At 45.7% G+C, this 19,722-nt stretch overlaps 1 protein-coding gene across 4 annotated transcripts in view; it reads left to right on the forward strand.

The window, feature by feature from the left end:
* The window catches only part of ODF2L (outer dense fiber of sperm tails 2 like), a 583,980-nt gene that overhangs the window by 346,615 nt on the left and 217,643 nt on the right, over positions 1-19,722 (forward strand). For all 4 annotated transcript variants that reach the window (XM_069641685.1, XM_069641688.1, XM_069641686.1 and 1 more), the window contains one exon: positions 6,750-6,885. In XM_069641685.1, coding sequence (XP_069497786.1) covers positions 6,750-6,885 — 136 coding nt within the window. The remainder of the gene's footprint in view (positions 1-6,749; positions 6,886-19,722) is intronic.

Below are 19,722 nucleotides of genomic sequence, written 5' to 3' on the forward strand. Positions count from 1 at the left end.
GGAGCAGCAGTACCCTCGAGATAGATGGGGGTGCAGATTTGTACTCTTGCATCAAATAATAATGACAACTCAATAGTTTGTCAAAGGGAGTCTGTTTAATGACAAGTACAGAAAACGGGGAGTTCAATGAACATCAGCAACTGCTCGATCTTTCTTCTAGCTTAGACTCCAACTAATATCAGCAAAAACACAACATTTATACCAAAAATTCGGAATCATTGACGTGTAATCTTAAAAACCTAGCATGCAACTTGATTGGCTATAGGGAGTTAACTTTAACATAGGTACTATATCTGTATATGGTAACGGGGAGAGGGGATTGGATAATGTCAGGTGGGGCAACTAAGCCCTTCCTTCTAACTGGCCACTGTAAACGTCATATATCTACCTACATATATCTACCTCAAAAGCACTTTTATAGATGAGTGAAAATCCACTATGCACATGAGCAGAATTGAATACAGATTACTAAAGATTTCAAGAGGAAAGGGCTGCAGCAAACAAATCATGAATTAAAGACGGAGAGAAACTAAGCTGAAGGTAACCATGCAAAGAAGCCACGGTCGTATCAGACTGGAATAGGCTAGCAATGCCTACAACTAAAGAGAAAAAATTACTGAGTCTCCTGTTAAGCAAGGTCGAGATAAGCCACAGATGGTAGAAGACTGGCAGAAGTAAATCAAATACATGAAAATGCATGAAGAATATGCCGATTTAACAGTGTCCTAGTCACGTGGCAAGGCAGGCAGAAAGGGATGAGACTTTCACACCTATGCATGGAGCCTTGCGTACCCATAATCCTTAACTTTCTCAGACCAAGAAGCAGACTCAATGCCAAACTACAAAGCTGTAAATGACACACGGCCACTGAGGTGATGAATGATTGTAACATAAATTGGAGGGAAGCTGGGGTGCAGACTTAATCCCTGCACCTGTTAATTATTCTGCATGCTGCTAAGTGCAAGTGGAAAAGTATGTGCGGGATCGATGCCAACCCAATCATAGTGGGCCATGTAATCTAGGGTCCTATAGAGAGTAGAGCCAATGGGACGTCAGGAACAGAGATTGACACCTATAGACCGTCTCCAAGGTGAGGTCCAATATTCGAATCCCCAAGCCATGATACCAATTTAACGAGACCATTGATTGGCTGAGCATATGATATATTAGCTGAGCATATGATATATAGGTACAAATAGTACGTCGAAGAACGTATAGTGAATATGGGCCATTGAGCAATAGGCTAATGCAGGATTTTAGATCAAAATGTGTTGTGAAATACACATTAGGGAATGGTACAATGAGAGAAGCATCAGTAAGAGTCGAAATGTTCACTCTTATTGTCTGAAGGTGGCTGCATTCTCGGACATACTATTTGTGCCAATATATCATATACTCAGTAAATTGACGGTCTCATTTAGGTTGTTTCATGGTTTAGAAATCAAATTTTATGCCTCACCTTCGGGGTTCGCGTTTTGAGAGGGCTCTTATGGGTGATGTCCTCCCTGGACAAATAAATCAATGTTTGGAGACACTCTAAAGGTGTCAGGATCCAATTGTATATTTGTGTATCCCTGCTGCGGCCTTGGAAAGGTAAAGCGAGAAGGGACTTTGTGTAGTTCCCTTCTCCCTTGTCCATGGCGGCTATCTTGTTTTTTGTAGTTTTGTAAAATTTTTAAACGGCAACCATGATGTTTCTCAACTTAAAGAACTATTACCACCCCAGAAAGCACGCCTGGTTGCTAATAGCAATAAACCCCTCCGTGCAGGGACAGTACCAGGCCAGGTAATGCCTGGGGTGTTCATGCTCAGGCCTGTGACTTAGGCCCCAGGGCATCAGTTGACCCAGTAACACCCTAGCATGTTGGGTTTTTCCCCTGCTTGACCTGAATGCGTTTTGTTTAGTTGTAGGCACGTGTGGTGTACTTGCAGCATGTGTCCCCCTCTTGTGTTGGGCACACTGAAACAGGAGTGCGCGGTGGGAGACAGCCTTAGTTAGGCACCTCAATGTTGAGGACAAATATTGCGTCAATATTTAAGGAAAGCTAATTTAATTTTTTAAGGGCATCCCATATGAGTATTACTCTACAGGGTATCCTCCCACATGGAAGGGATTGACTGAACCCTTTCCCATCCATTTCAGCAGAGTGTACCAGGCTCTGGCCCTCGGACCTTCAAAGAGATTGCTGCGACAATCCAGTTGAAGTGCCACCGCCTAAATGTTCTGGAAAGGGGGAGGCTCCTGGTTGTGCACATATTCACGCTGCACCCAGTGAAGTACCGAATGTCCTGGGCATGGGTGGGAGCACGCTTCTAATTGTACAATACCAATGAAAGTACTGCAGGCCTGTGCCAATACGAGCATGGGAGGACATTTGGAGGATTCCATGCCCAGGCCTCATCTGTAAATTCATGATGCCCCGGCGTTGCCCCAATCCAAAGAGCACAGAGGACAGGACAGAAGGCCATATTGTGCGCACTGGGCACAGCAAGTAGATAACAACCACGGTGTGAAGAAAGAGGTACAGGTATAATACATAGGTTTACATTTGGGGACATCAAAAAGCATGGGCCTCCACTTCAGGGTCAAGAAAATGGGGGAACCACAAAAGAGGCATGTCTTAGCCTCCTAGAGAAAGCACCTGAGGAAGAGAAGGAAAATCTAGCCTTTTGACCCACGACCATGACTCGTGTAAAGCAAACGGCAGTGCAACAGGTCTCAAAGTCTCAGTTTGAACCACATGTATTGTGGACAGCTATGACAAGAGGCATATATACGGGCTTGCCTTACTGGCAAACAGCCCCCCATACAGCACTGCTATAGGTGATTTACAACTCAGACCCCACCCCAACATCCCTTTTATTCTACTGACATGGTCCACAAAAGTCTTTCTGAACAAGGAGACAAGTCACTTGTGACCCGCTTCAAACCATTCCTACAGGGTTAGGACATACACGTATACTTTAAAGATTTCATAAAGGAGATGCTACCCAAGCAGGTTTCCACCACTAGTTCACAACAGCCTTCTGCAACCCCTGATTCATCGTCCCACACATTAGATGCTGTGAGGCACGATAGCACTGTTTCGTCAACCAGATACCGATGCGGAAGCGTAGGAGGAATAGAGGGAAGGGAACATCCTCGCATACAATGTTCCAGGACACCGTCTGGGACATCAGACATTTTACAGCTCCCTGTTCTGGGTATACCACCACAGAAAGTGGGGTACTAGCGGACAACTTCACAAGAAAATGAGATATGCATTCCCTTTCAACAAGACATTCTTTCTGAGGCAAAAAAGGTATGGTGAAAACCACATAACTGCACACAAAACAATTGATTACTGTTACAAACAAGTGCCTGAGCCTCTACTCTTTTTCAGCAGAATGCTCAACGTACCACCAGCATGTCAGAGGTTTCTTGTCACAAAATCAATGCAGAGACCGGGAGGGGAGGGTCAGGAATCACAGGTACCCCTGCAAAGAAAAAAAGAAAAAATGGAAATAGCCACCTAAGCATGACGCCAAGACCAACATACAAGCCTAAGGTTGGACGTTCCGATGGCCCAGCACCATTCAACATGTGTGGGCAGAAGAATAAGCCTCCACTTGACATCATAGAGAGCAATTACCTCAGACCCTTTGACCTTATCATTGGTAGAATAAGACTACCTACTTCCCGTCCCTTCTCCCCCCTTCGCCTACAACTTTCATCAAACCTAATAAAAGGATTATTGAAATTGAAAAAACTGGATGCAATAGAACAGATGGAGAACCTCTTACAAGGTTACTTCTCATGCTTCTTTGTGCTTCCAAAGAAGGGCTGGGTGGAGGACTACCCTTGATCTAACCGGTTTCAACGATCACCCTACAGAGAGGTTCAAGATCGAGAAACGGGGAAGAGATCATCTCAGCCCTGTAGCAGGGAGATTGGCTGTGTGCTCTCAACCTTTAAGCCTCCAAAATGCTTATTCCGATCTGACCTTCATATTGGAATTGCGTCAGATTTTTCATCCAGGATTTGCACTTGCAGTACAAAGTTCTTCCTTTTAGGCTGAATTTGTCCCAAGGGTCTTCACAAAGATGTCGGATGCTTTCATGTCACACCTTCGCCTGCAAGGTGTATGCATCTGCCGATATTTGGATGAAAGGCAAATTCAGTGTTACACTCCCTCTCAGCTGAAGGACTCTGTTGCACTAATAGTTCAACAGGCTGTTTTCTCTGCAAATTCCTTCAGACATTGGCAGCAGATCCATCCATGGCAGGCTGAGGCTGACACTGGATCATCTGGAGGGTAACGAGCTATTGGCTGTCTAAGACCAGGGCAAGCACATAAATTACCTGGAACTAAATTCATTTTTTGTGAGCATGGAAGTCTTTTTACCAATACTGGTTGGACACAGGGTTTTGATTAACGCAGACAAAGCCACTGCAACATTATACCTGAACGAACAACCGGAAACAAGATCAGTCACTTTGCTTTCTGGCAGTGGAGATCTGGAACTGGTGTCTGGAGCATGCCATCTCTCCAATATTCTCCCACCTTTCGGGAGAAAACATCAGGGCGGATGCACTGAGTCATGGGATCTCCCATATGTGTCAATCAGAAAGATTTACTGCCAATATTCCAGAAATGGAGCACTCCCATGGTAGACCTCTTTGCAAGACAAAAGAACAGGTAATGTACCCTGTATGCTTCATTGAAGGGTAAAGGCCTGGATTCTTTGGGAGCAGTCTTCTTCCTTCTGGCGGGCAGACGTTTTTTGCGTTCCAGCATTTACTCTAATTCCAAAAGTACTGCATGAATTGAAACTGACAGAGGGCTATCGCATGATTCTCGTGGCCCTTTTATGGTCAAAGAGATTCTGTTTTTTCGGATGTATATGACGTGAAGTGTCAACTGCCGCGATGGCTACCAGATTGGGCAGACAAACTCCAGCAACAACGAGGAATGATTCTCCACCCCGACCCTCAACAACTGTCCTTAGCAGTCTGTTCCCTGAGGGCTATGCTTACAGGCATCTAGGACTCTCTGATAAATAATAATGTATTTGTTGTATTGCGCTAGACACCCATAGGCCTTAGAGCACTGAAATAACAGAAGACATTATTATCCCACAGAGTGGTACTCAATTTATCGACCTCGGAAGGATAAAAGGCTGAATTGGCACTGCTGGGATTCAAACCTGCCAGGCTGCACACAGCTATCGGGGCAAGCACTTACCTCACTGTGCTATCTGACTGGCAATTTATGGCTTTCATAAAAGCAGCCAGGAAGGGTAGCCCAAAATCCCCATACTCGAGCAAATGGGCAGGTTTTTGCCATTGGTGTGTGCACAGCACGGAAGACCCCAGAGAAGCCACACAGAATGATCTGCTATCATTAATTCTAGAGCTGGCAGAGTTTCGATGGACTCATGGGAAACATACTTAGCGGCCATAGATGCCTAGCGATACAAGAAGAGGAGAAAATAGTCTGCGAGATCTGAACATTGTGTTACATAAACTCATGAACAAGCCTTTTGACCCACTGGCATCGACTGACTTAAAATGGATAACCCTGAGAAACACGTGACGGAAAGGACCTGTCTATCATTTTTCATAGGGACAAAGGTTTCCGGAAGACCAAGCCAGGATTCCTGCCAAAGGTGGTCAGTAATTTTCAATTCAATCAAACTATCACTGCCTGTTTTGTTTTCAAGCCCAACTACAGAGGCTGAATAGGTACTACACACCTTGGACGTTGCCAGGGTATTGAAATTCTACTTAGTTGGAACAAAAGATCTCCACAAAGGGATGCGGTTATTTGTAATCTATGGGGTATCGGCCTCCATAGCACACTGGGCAGTTTCCACTATTTTGGAAGCATAAACATTCCAAAAGAAGACTAGACCGAAAGGGCTGCATGCTTATTTGGTGTAGCCTTCCAACGACACATACAGATCCTGAATATCTGTAAGGCAGCAATTTGGGCTACTCCACACATGTTCCAGAAGCGGTGCAGTTTTTGGAAAAGCTTTGCTGAAGAACCTATTTGTGGGTTATACTCCAAGTGCACTTTTTATATCCTTACTTAAGGTTCTTTATAATCTCCCATGAGTATGGAGGAAAGGACGTAAGAGTACAGAAAGGTTACTCACCCATAGTGACACTGGTCCTCTTTGTCCATAGTCCCCCTTCCTTCATAAAACCTCCTACCTTCCCTGCGAATAACTTCCCAAATCTGACTTAACAAAGGGACTGACAGTTGAGTAAGGTGCGCAGAGGAGGTACCACGCGTGGAGCTGCTTTGCAATATGCTCCGGTCCTGTCCCCATTCCGAGGGATGTTCCAGGAGTACGGAGGAAAGGGCGCTATGGACTTAGACTACCAGTTTCCCTACGGTGAGCAACGTTTCCGAAATGGCCATACTTACCTGTAACTCTTATCTTCAATGCTTTATTTCAGTGTAAACCAGGCTTTTTTCTCTGCTGGTTAATATTCTGCCCTCCTTGGCTGTTATTTGTACCTTTTGTGGTATTTCTAACAGTAATATTGAGCAGTGAGGGCGGGATTCAGTGACAATCACTTTTAGATTTTGTTACAATGAATAACCTTTCATGCGGTAGATTATTAAAGATTGCTGGGTACTGTTGGGGTGTATGCTTCATTGTATAGAAGCTTATTTTGTTCTTATAAAAAAAACTACGACAGTCTGCTCCCCTGAAAATTATGAAAACTAAGCTTTTTTCATGGGTTATTTTATTAGACAAATCGCAGATACATTGACATGCATGCAGAAAAGCAGAGACTATTCTTTGAAGTCCAAGGAAGAACTACTCAGAAAATGGCAAGATGTGAATTCAGAAAATGAATATCTTAATCAGGAAAATGGAAGGTTAAAGGTGAGTACAATATTGATTGATCCAACAGCATATACATGTTAACTTATTTTTGATATAGCCACTGACTTTGTGTTTTGGAGGTTTCAAACTCCTGTCTTGTTTACCACAGTCATCCTACTGCATAACATTCTATCACACACCCGTATTACAGGCCTCCTCTCCTACAGAAAATTTCATGTGTACCACAACCGAATGCAATATTGTATTTACAGAAATACTGACAATTCCATTGGTCACACTAATTATTTTAGATTTCATTTTAAAATATTTTGTCGTATTCAAATGTTTTTTTTCTATAGTTCATTTGTTGAGATAATACAAACATAAAACAATAGTAGTATCATCTACAATAGTAGAGAAACATGTTAAATTGGAAATTAATACAAAATAAGCTAATACCATTTACTAGAAATATAAATGCATAGTTAATGGCATGTAATTGGTTAAGGCAAATAGTTATATAAGAAAAGATTACAAATGAAAACCATGTTTCATGTATAGAAGCAAGACCACAAATACAGGAGGGAGAAAAAAAAGGGAATTTAAAATGAACACAACGAAGTGGGAGAGGTGGGGGGAACTGACATTCAGTTGTAAACACAAAAAAGTAATTGTTGAATTAGTCGACAATATAAGTCGTCCAAATCCATCCATATTGGTTTAAATGTGTTCAAATTCCCTCACTCGCACATTAAGAATTATATTTAGAACACATACAAATGGATGCTGATTTGGATGCTGATTTGTGGACATCGGCACTTGAAAAGAGCTGGCCTTTGGTCTAAAAGTCTCTTCATGTTGCTATTTAGTGAATGTTTTGCTCCATTTCAAATGCATCCTTACAGCCTATTTGAAGAGTATACATATTTGTGTTGTGCATGCACAACGCACATTTATTTATTGGTTATCTGCTTATGGTAGTTTTTAACATTTTCAAACATACTGTTCTCATGTATTCTAAAGAAAGTCATATCATTTTTTTTATCAACAAACCACCCTATTTGAACTGCGAGGCCTCGTGTGAGGATTCATTATGTGCCACAAATCGCAGGTTTATTTGTAAAGTTTATCCAATTGCATCCCTCCCAGCTGATTTGATGAATTTGTTGAAGTTTGTGCAGCCAGTCTGCACTGTAGAATATCCTAAAGCAGTATCCTTGTATTGGTAAACTTTAGTATGTATTTACAAATTGGGGTTATGCTTTTGTTTTTGGGCTGATTTGATCTTTCACACTTTTGGGTTCTCTGTGTGTGCTCACACATTGTTCTAAAACACCTTTGCCAATTCCCTTTTGATGTTCTTATGGCACTCTGAGTCAGTTGGGGAGGATACTGAGGCATTGGTGAGGACATCAATGAAAGGAATAGGGGAGAAGGTTGGGCCATCAGAGGTGCACCACTGACGGGGCCCGTCTTTTGGCAAGACCTCTGCAACTACATCATGATGCATGGAGGCACCTACTGCCTGTATTGTAGGCAGCCTGTTAGCTGGGTGAGGTGAGCTACTTGGTGATTACAGGCAGCCTGGTGCTTCACCAATCTTCCAGCTCTAGGGCGCTTTGTTGGAGGGGAAGCTATGAGACAGTCATGATATATTTTTTTTTGTATCGCTCCCATACACAAGTGTTTCCGAGCGTGAGTCATGAGTGATGAACTGGCCTCACAGAGAGACTCACCTCCCGCAGAGGGGCAGTGGCATGTGGGAGAGCTGGTGAACTTTAGGAAACATTTAGTGGGAGATTTTGAAAGCGTTTTAGAATGAATGCGACTGAAAAAACCTGAGAACTTTTAGTGGGTTGTTGCGCCATTTGAAAAAACCTGCGAGCCAGAGGTGGCTACACCATTTGGGGGAATATGACGGGTGGTATGACCGTCATGAGGCTAAGGTTTAAAAACCATTACTTGCATTTGTATAGCGCATACTGCCATAGTTCATGCCATCGAAGCACACTTGAGTGCCAAAGAAGACAAAGGACATAGGATGGAACATTCAGTAGTGGTAGGGAGGAGCAAAGTAGGACAGATAGTTGGGATGAGGGTGATAGATGGATAGGGAAGGTATGAGAAGGAAAACGTGGAAGAGCTATGTGTACAATTGAACCAGTTGTATTCTCAGGAGCACAGCGCTGAAAGGAGAAAGGGGGTATGTCTGGAATGTACTCCCTGCATGGTGAGCTGGGGCATGTTGAATCCATGACAAAGAAAACACAGGCGACAAAGCCCTTCTGTTTACTTCCCTAGGCCCCCAACACATTTTGGCAGGGGTTGTATCATAGAAATCCGAATTTGCCAAGTGTTGCAACAGCTCCCTGAAAAGCCAGCAAGAACAAGTAGTATGCGCAAAATGTTAAAAACAGCAAACATTTTGTATATGGTTTAGCCGTGTTCATACTCCTGTGCCTTCCACAGTGTCATAGTGAGCGAAAGCATGCATAAACTATGCCCAAGAAAGCAGTGTGAAACGCCTCTCTATTCATTCCTCTGAGCCACGAACGTCCAGGTTCTATATATGGGAAAGTAGGAAGAAAATATGGCATATTTAACTCCGGTGGGATTTCAAACATGATGACTTTGGCATCAGAAGCCCCAGTCTGGCCTTTTTGTCCTGCGAGTGCCTTTAAGGTAATGTTTACATTGGTCTTTGAGGCAGGAATCCTCTTCCGCTTAGGCTGGATGCTTATGGGAGTTCATTTACATAATCCCGCTTTTGACTTGCATGCTCACCTTTGGCTATAGTTACTGTGTCCTGTTAATAGAGGGCGTCATGCGGAAGTTAGGTCAAAACAGGGGTGTATGTTCTAGTTAACAGATTCGATTTCCTAGTTTACCCTTGTGGGTTTTTTTGTGTGCGTGTTCATGGGGTTTCTACCTGCTGTCTTATGGCAGCTTCAAAGGTGCTTGAAAATTTGACATTTAAAGCAAAACATTATAATCAAACCTCAACATAATATAACATGACCTATTATACTAGTGTAAATGGAAGAAGGCATGAATGAGTACATATGGTAGCACTCAGGTACGTTCGAGTTAACGTGACCTAACTTTGGGAAAAGAACACATTGATCCCAGCAGAACAAGACTTTACACAACATGTTTCTACAGCTTAAAACATGACATGCTATAGCATAACATAACAGGAGTCGCAGACCAAATCTAAATAGTGTTGCACTTCAAAATCGGGCGTGGCATAGATAATGTAGCTCAGTGCAGTCATATAGCAAACAATGTCTTTGCTAGGAACCCAGCGGAAATGGCACCACAAAGGTAGAGCGAGAGGGAGCGACCCACACACACCCTCTATTATCGCCCTCTCCCATTTCCTCTCCCCTCTCACTCTCCTCTCCCCCACCCCCTTTCCCTTCGTCTTTCATCCTCTCCTGCTCTCTTAATCCCCACTCTCTCTCTCTCCCTCACCCTCTTTCTCATCTCTCTATCTTTCTCTTTCTCTTTCTCCCCCCCCCTCCGACTCCGTTTTTGGGTTTGAAGTCTTCTGCTGCTCTTAGAGATTAACTGATTTGAAGATGTAAAGGACTGCTTTTTTCTAGGCCAGCACCATGAGTCTTCAAAGGCAATGGACTCCACCCCTCTCACCCTTCCTTCACTGTGCCCTGGGGAACGTTGTTGTTTCCTATTATTGAGGGTCGCCATTCCTCCATTCATAGACGTGTTAACTCTACTCTTTTGGCCAAGGATGGAACATTTGGGTCATTTTTGGTGGAAGAGTGAAGACTCATCCTTTGGGACAACTTGTGGCTTCCAACAAATGGATTTTTTTAAAGTTATTTATTTATTTTACCTGACCAAACACTAGGCTTGTGCTTGTGAGTCTGCCACGGTGTCATGATGTGCCTAAGCATGTTGTAGCCCTATAAGGAAAACACAGGAGGCGTAGCCCTTCTGTTTACTTCCAGTCCCAGCATCTGTGAAACCAAAACTGGTGAGGCCTCACTAGTGCAGCTGTCCACATAGCTGTCACGTTTTTTCCCTCGCCATGCATGGGAAAATATTTGTTTCGATTGAATTCTACGGCTTGTAGCTTTTTCTTCCACTTTTAAATTTAAGAAAAATACAAGTCCAAGAATTGCAGCAAAGAAAACTGGACCAGTTGACCGCGTCATGCATTTCACGGGGAAGCGTGAGAGCTATTTCCCAATCACACCTGCCTCAAAACAACCCTTTTTTATTTTTATTTTTTTTTATAAAGCGCTCACACAGCCCGCTGGCATCGAGGCGCTGTTACAGGAATTGTTAGTTTTTCTTAGTTGTGTTTTTTCTTTGTCTTAGTTACGTATTTATAACGCGCTTAAACACTCAGAGGTTTCTAAGCGCGGACCCGGGGATCGAACCTGTTGTTGCTTTGTGTCGTCTTGCTTCCAAAACGCGCACGCTGCGGCTGTGCTATCCTCCCGGCAACCCTGCTCCATGTTCCTCTTTCTGACATGTACCGGGTAAGAAATCATCATGGCGTGTTGGCTATGGGAGGATATTGCTCCATAGTCTTCCACAATGACATTACTGTTAATTTGTATTAATACCATTTGTTCAACATGCAGCACTCAAATGCTTCTTCTGTGGTTAGCAACAATAGCCTCCACCACACTAAAATGTCCCTCGCGCTACACACCGTTGGGGAGGGACTGCTTTGCAATTAAACAGCCACTATCAGAAGAGCACTTGACCAGAAGGACGATCCCCTGCACCAATACTGTAACAAATCATCCTCCGTTCCCACAGGGTAACTGTCTAGTAGATTGGTATCAATCATCTGTGTGGCATCTTGAATACATATGGGTGATCAACAGGAACCGACAGCAGACCACCAGTTGGATTCAATGAGGAGGGTGTGCCACAGTCTCCTCTTTGTAGGCTGTATTTGCACTGCTCACAAAGCTTTCAATGGGCATCCGTGATGTACAGACTACAGATGCTGTCAATCATGACATTCCCAGAGGGCTTGTGATGTTCGCTTGATTCATATTCCCCTGAGACTTTCCAATGAAAAGCAGCCACTTTTACATGGGTTATAATGGAAGCCAACAGATATTAGCTTTAAATGTAGTTTCCCATGGATTGCCTTGCATTGTTTAAAGCAGAACCTTCGCCAGCTGTGCTGCATCAGCATCACCTGCCAAGGCACTGGCCCCCGCCCTGTTGGCAAGGATGAGCTCAAGCAGGTACACCTGAGGGAGAACCTCGCTCAGGGATGCATCTTACCAACTAAACTGCTTGATGGCCTCCCTCAAAAGGTTGTAGTGTGGAGCAAGCGTTACACAACAGCTGCTACATACATAGTGATGAAAATGCCCTATTTAGAGCTCTGCTCCAAATCCAGACACACTAGGACTTAAGTTTGATGCTGACACAATTGATGTCTCCATCTTTTCTGCAGATGCACAATTGCGACTTCAAGTTTCTGACTCTGAAAACAGCCTTTTTGTTGACAATAACATCAATGAGACATGTTACTATGCTACAGGCTGTCTGCTAACAGGTGTTGCACAGTATTTACAAGAGACGAGGTGATGCCATCTTTTCTACCCAGAGTGCTTGGCAAATTCCATATTAAACAGTCAGTTCAAATTCTAGTATTCGTTTCCCTGCTGCGTCCTCCAAAGTTGAGGATAGGTTTCGTTGGCTGGACCCTGAGAAGGATGCAGTCATTACATCGCTAGATCAGATGATTGCAGAATGGACAGGCAAAGGATTTTGGCTTTTGGCCATGCGTGGATGAGACCAACCAGCTACCTCTGCATGCATTGTGACATGTAAAAGAGCTTGCCACAAGATTGTGCATAATATAACCCATGTAAGGGATTGTTGCATAGTCTGCCAGGGATCTTGCAGCATGCCTGCCTTTCTGAGAGGGCTACTGATTCAGGAGACCTGCAGGGTGGAAACTTGGTCAGCTATGCACAAGTTTGTGAAAGACTACTGTTTGGGTTCAGACACTAGGGATGAGGCTTTGTGTAGGAGATAGGTAGTTCAGCATATCTTTGGTTTAGAGTTTGAGTTTATTTTAATTGTGCTGCTGCATCAGAGTTTACTAGTTCCTAAGTTTTTAGGTATTGCTGTATGAATCTTTCAAAAGTAACAAACCTGCAGAGATGATGGTATACATTAGAAGAACAAATGAAGTTCTGTTCTTATGGTTAATGTTGGTTCTGATTGATACAATGGACCTCATTACGAGTCCGCCGGTCCGAAATGCGGTGATTCCATGACGACGGTGATAGTTTCCGCGTCCGCAAGTTTGCGGAAAGAGCGGCCGATTATTGCCTGTCGGTCGCGCGCACCACACCGACGCGGAAACAGTGTCACTGTCACCACGTAAACGCTCACGGAAATGAACATACTGCCCCAAAAGCAGTTTAAAAACGGTGTCCGCCGCCGTCCTCACTGAAATACCATGTCTGCGAAAACTGGAAAGAGAGAGGCGGCCATTATATAAACCACAATCCACTGCCATCCAGAGTCAGCACAGGCCAAATCACCACTCTGAGAAGGCAAAAGGACCACCACCATGGCAGCCAGGATCACTGCACAGACGGAAACAGCGCTTCAGCGAGGCAGAGCTGACTATACTAGTGGACCACATTGTGCAGCATGCCGAAATGCTGTTCAGCGCTGACCAACGCCGTGCAACCCAGCAGCGTAGAAAGGAGGTGTGGGCAGCGTGCACAGCTGTGGGTGTCACAACACGCAGCATGAAGGACTGCCACAAGAGGTGGAACGACCTCAGACTGAGGGTGCGAAACCCAATTGCTGCACACAGGCAGCGCAGCAGTGGCACAGGTGGGGGCCTGCTTCACCACTAAGACTACAGACATGGGAGGAGCGCTGCAGCAGTGTCCTCCACCTTGAGGCAATACATGCAATTGGCGATGCAGAGGCAGGAGTGAGCCCACCTGCAGATGCTGGTAAGTGCACACATTACAATGCCATGAGTACTTGTTGAGCCCAAGAGTGACCCAAAGGACCCATTCACAACCCCCACCCCCGAGTCAGTGCAGGAGGGCCACAAAGGACCCATTCACACCCCCCCCCAGTCAGTGCAGGAGTGCACCAAAGGACCCATTCATGACCCAGACGATAAGCAACACCCCCACAATACATGGCAATCAACAGTCATATGCGTGTAAATGCAAATGCTCACTGATCAACTTGTCTGATCCCTGTGATGGACCCATCAGGTACCAGCACACACCTAATAGCATGCCCTCTTTGTCCCCACAGCCATTTCAAGTGACAGCGACAACGCCCAACAGGCGAGGCAACGTGCACCTGCACGTGGGCAACCCAGCACCCCTACCCAGGAGGAGGACCAAGCTGCTCTGCAACTCAGCCACCAGCTGCAGCTGGCACGGATGTACCAGCCAACACCACCATCCCCATGCTGTCTGCTGCCACACAAGTGCGATGCTCACCCATCATGCCAACAGATCCCATCCCTGAGGACATCTGCACTGCGGAGGAGGCTGCAGGCAGGGACAACAGTGCCCCAGCCCAGCAGGCTGATGTAGGGCCACAGGGGGAGGTGCCCAACCTGGATGACCTATCATCCCTCCAAGACCTCCAGTTCAGCCCCCCCCATCACTGCATAGTCCCATGAGGTAGCCAACCCCCTCCATGGCTAAGCTGAATGCCCGTATGCAGCGGATGGAGGATCAGCAGGCCACCCTTACCCAGCTAGTTGAATGGCAGCTAGAAGAGTCCAGGCTGCAGCGGGAGGAGGCCAGGCTGCAGAGGGAGAGTTATAGTACATCTGTGCGTCGGATCTCCAGGGCCATTGGACAGTTTGCCACCACCATTGTGACCTTGGCACACCATGTCCGGGAGGGCAACACGTCCACCATAGCAGAGTCCATGTTGCTTGCCCAGCAGGCGTATCTGGGACGTATGCCAACAATGACAGCAACAGTGCCATCCACAAGCACCACCCCATCTAGCTCCACCACTGCCAGCCCACGGAGGCGTTCAAGTCGCCTGACAGGCTCCTCAGGCAAGGATGCCCATGCGCAGAAGCGCACACGCAAATAATGCCATGTGTGTTTTGGCAGTGCAGGAGACATTCATGGACATACAGGGTGTAAGGGGGAGGGTATGTTTAGGTGGTGGGGGAGGTCCATTAGGGGGTTAGTGATTTTGGGCCTGGTTGGGTGTGGGTACGTTTGGGGGGGTGGGTGGGCACGGGTGTAAGCTTCCCTACCCAATGCATCTTCTTCCCTTTTTTGTTTAAAATATATCATCTTAGAGAAAATCATTAATGAATGGACATCCATCATTTAATTTGCTTTCAATTCATTTATTAACTGGCATCGTCGTATCCATGCAATGCTGTCAATGTGCAGTCTCTGAAAAGTAAATGCGAATGAGTGTATCCCATGCTGGTTGGCCATCTTGTGCACCCCCAGGAGGAGGCGGAGCCATCACATCCCCATTTCATCACCATCATCGTCCTCTGTGTCTGGGGACAGCGGAATGTTCCTGCGCATGCACAGATTGTGCAACATGGCACACACGAGCGTCATTTTACCCGTCTTCACTGGACTGTAGAGTAGTGATCCGCCAGATCTGCTCAAGCAGCGGAACCTGGCCTTCAGTAGGCCAAATGTCCACTCAATCATGCCACGTGTGCGGACGTGTGCCCTGTTGTACGCCTCCTCATGCCTGTTCCTTGGCCTCATCAGCCATGGTGTGAGTGCATATCCAGCATCACCTACTTGGGATGTAAATGTGGGGGACATGTCAGCGTTTGTGGTATCATGTCTTGATCAGATGCAATGCAATGCAATCTTGTGTCATCATTCAGTCATCCATATGTGCCAAGCAGTGGTTGGACAAGCGGGTGATTACCATTCCTGGGTCATTGTTCTCGACTTTGGCATTTGGGCATTGACCAACGAATTGCTATGCATATGTAGTTGCCCTTGCGGACAATAGTGGTTGGTAAGTATGGCATTGCGAGTGATGTACACACATGGTGGAGTCAATGAATTGACTGTGATGATGTGGTCGATGCAGGATGTCTCATGTACATTGGGGTGGGGGGCGGTGGTGCATAGTGTGGGTGGATGTATTGAGTGGCTCCAGTTGTATGGGCTTGTGGTAGTATTGGTTGTGTCTCATTTGGCAAGGTGTGTATGGGCACACTGTGGCAACCTGTCATATGTAGCTTTGTGATGTGTGGGTTGTGCTGACTGTCCATTACATGGGTGGGGGGTGATGCATGTGCAGTCGTAGCAGCCCACTCACATAGGCCATTGCCCTGGACACGCACCCCTTCCACAGAGCCTGTGCATTGCCAGTTGTACTCACCCAATAGCCATGTGCTTTGTCCAGCGTAGCGTTCCATGTACCGTGGCAATGTCGAATTCCGCAGGACCATTGAGTCATGTGTTGAGCCTGGGAAACGTGCGCAGCAATGTGTTATCACTTTTCCGGCATTACATACCATCTGTACATTCAGTGAGTGGTACTATTTCCTATTGCAGTGCACCATCTCGATTGCATGTGGTACTGTCAGCTCTATGTGGGTGCAGTCTACTGCACCTATGCAATTTGGCATGGCCGCAATGGCATTGAAGGCCAACTTGGTGGCATTGACCTGGGCAAGGGTACGGGGTAGGGCGATGTGTTCTGACACATGGCGCAGCAGGGCATCCAGTACCTGTACCAATATTTCTGAAAAAACGGGGTTGTGAGAGCCCGTACAGCTCACCAACTGTGTGCTAATAAGTTCCTGTGCCAAAAAAATGCAGTACCGACACCACCTTCAGGAGGGGGGGGATTGCAGTGGTAATGCCAATGTTGCTGCTGATGTCGTCCTCTATCATGGTGGTGATGTACATGATTGTTGGACGGTCCAGCCGATTTATTGTGTGGATCTGTCCTGGTGTCAGGTTCCAGGGTGAGGCCCTGATGCGGAGTATTGCAGGCTGCCTTTGGGATCGTGCCGGCTGCACAATTGGGTTTGCCATGGGTACAGGGTTTGCTAACTGCCACCTACGCCTCCTCCGCCTCCGGCTCATCCTCCTCTGCCCCATTACTGCCACCATGTTCAATAGCCCCAGTCCCAATGCTGTTAGAGCTGCTGCCTGCATAGTTGTGTTTGGAGTTGGCCTGGGTGTGGGCCTTTTGTAGGCTCCCAGTGGGCTGCTGAGTCCAGCTGGGCTCATTTGGTGCACCTGTTGCCTGATTCAGCTGACCAGGCACTGTTTAACGTCATGTTCACGGTTTTTACACAAATTTTGTGGCGGTGTTTTTATGTCCATGATACTCGTAATGCGCACAGTGTTACGTATTGCCAGTAACTGGGGGGGTTTCCCAGCCAGCGAAGTTTACGGGTGCTTTAACTCCACAGTGGCGGTTTATGGTAGTGGTATTTCCGGATTCATAGGTCAGAATTTGGCGATCGCGGAAACGGTGCCGCTATGGTTATACTGGCAACGTTAAGTCCGGACCAGCAGACTCGTAATGAGGCCAAATGTCTCCTCTTTAGAGTCCTTATCCACCACCCTCCTCTGTCACTAAGCAATGCTCTAAGTCCTCCTGTGGCTGCAAGTGCCTGGGGAACTCTTATGTCTGGTGCTGGTGGCACTACTTATACCCTCGGCACTGTCACTTCTGGTGGAGGTTGTGAGATGGCCTTGCTGTTACGTGAGTGTGGTGGTGGTTCCACCTGGTGCCGTGAAAGGATTGTTAAAACTGTTTTCAACATCGCAAATTTCTTTTTAAAAAGAGAATATTTTCACTTTCTTCTTTTGATTCACATTGTTGTGTTTGCTGGCAAATGTATGTATTGTGGTACTCTCCATGACACATTCAATTTTTGTAGATACATCTGTGCATATGCTTGCAAATACCTCCTCCAATGAAATGTGATATGCCCTAAAGAAAGCTGGGCTGTGTGAAGAAATATGCCCATTCAGCCAAAACTCGGGTTTACACATGAGAAAGACCTGCAACCATTAACAGCATTTAGTTGGAATTAGTGCACAGTCTGTAGGTTTTTCAAATAGCACTACACGGGGTGTATTGAAATGTGTTGGGGGTACATTCTTATGTTTTGGGACTGTAGGTTGATTCTTCTTGGTATGTTAGCAAGTTTTTTTGTGGGATGTTTTTCGTACACGAATATTAGATTGTAAAACAGACACTGCTGTTTGTTGGTCTTGTTATGGTCTTGTTTTGAGGATTTAGGATTTGTTACGATGGCACTATGTGACTACAGAGCAGTCCATTCATAATATTTGTCTTCTATTTTTATGTTGTGCTTTTGACATTGTATGTATACAAATAACGCAATATGAGATTTTTATATGAGAAAGAAAGAATACAAGTCTATTTTTGCTAAATGAAATGGTTATTAATCAAATGAAAGTTCAAAATAGCTTTCCAATGAGTCTAACAGGAATGCGTTAGGGACCCTGCTTTGACTTGCCCCCCTACCCACTCCCCAGCACTGGGTCTAGATTTACTGTTGCTCTGTTTCGTCCTTTCTTCTGGGAGTTTTACATTGACTTGCCACTGCCCATCCCCTTAAGGGTACCACCCCTTCATTGTTCTTTTTTGGTGTTTTTATTATAGAGGCACTCAGCAGAAATTCTAGTTCCAGAGTGCTTCTTAACTAATGGTACTTATTAACATCATTATTACCTACAGTGTGGTACTCTTTTTATCACATGGGAGTTTCGGGGAGTGAAGGGCTGAGTTGGCTGGGCCGGGGGATAGAACCCATGAGGCTGTCACCAATGACCGTTCCAAAGGCGAGCAGGTTATGCGTCAGCTATCTTTCTGGCTTTTCACTTCATTCTAATTGGTATTTTTACTAATTATTTAAATGCTTCTCCTCAGTGGTGCCCCCTTTGTCATATCTTTCAAGACCATCTTCAACAAGTGCATTTGATCGCTCGGGACATTTCTCTGTGGCTGATCCTCACAAAGCGTTTGTCTGATGCCCAGGGAATTGTTATCCTGTATGTGTGCTTTGGTATTCAGCTCAGGTCCCTGTTAAGCAGACATTTCTCTGTGTCGCAGATGGGTCTTTTTCCGTTGGGAACAGACAAGGTTGGGCAAAGCCTTCAAAGAAAGACAGAGGACTGAAGTATCCTCCAAATTACATACACAAAGTCCTCTGTTGGTGCTATGGCGATGTGGGGAGTATAAAAAGGCACGGTAAGTATGCAGGTTATTGATTTTATTTATATTGGGTTTGTACACAAGTGTTTCAGAGTGCGACAAGGCAAAGGGAGGGGAACAGGGGAGAACAAAAACAACGATCTTACTAGGCCTAGTGACATTGAGAACACACAAAGGGAAAAGTGCATGGGAGGGGGGCAGTGGAAAGTGCGGAACAGAGGAGAAACAGATAAAGAACAAATATTAAATAAATAGTAAAGGCAACAAACAATGGTAGTGCAGCCAGCAAGTGGCAAGTGCTGGGATTAAGGCAGCAGGCCGGGTATGTCTGAAAGTGCAGGAAGAAAAAAGGGTGGGGGAACTGTATGGGTGCAGATACAGTCCCCAGTGCGAGGAGTGGCCTGGAGGCAGTGCAGGTGGGTGGCAGTGTGAGCAAGTACCTGGGCCCAGAAGACGGAGGGTAGGCCAGGTGCACGGTGCCGAGAGAGACCAGATCAGCGGGGGAGAGCGCAGGCGAAGGCAGAAGCAAAGAGGAAGGTTTTGAGGTGCTTCCGGAACAGGAGATGGATCTCCTCAAGTTTCAGAGTAATGCAGTAAAAGGTGCTGACATGTTGCACTGTTTCTTCGAGTGTGACATATCTGATTCAACTGTTATAATGAATTGCACCTAACGCAAGACATGTAGGCACCCTCAATTAA

The sequence above is a fragment of the Ambystoma mexicanum genome, chromosome 1q, assembly GCF_040938575.1.
Source record: "Ambystoma mexicanum isolate Mex_15411 chromosome 1q, UKY_AmexF1_1, whole genome shotgun sequence".
Classification (NCBI taxonomy): domain Eukaryota; kingdom Metazoa; phylum Chordata; class Amphibia; order Caudata; family Ambystomatidae; genus Ambystoma; species Ambystoma mexicanum.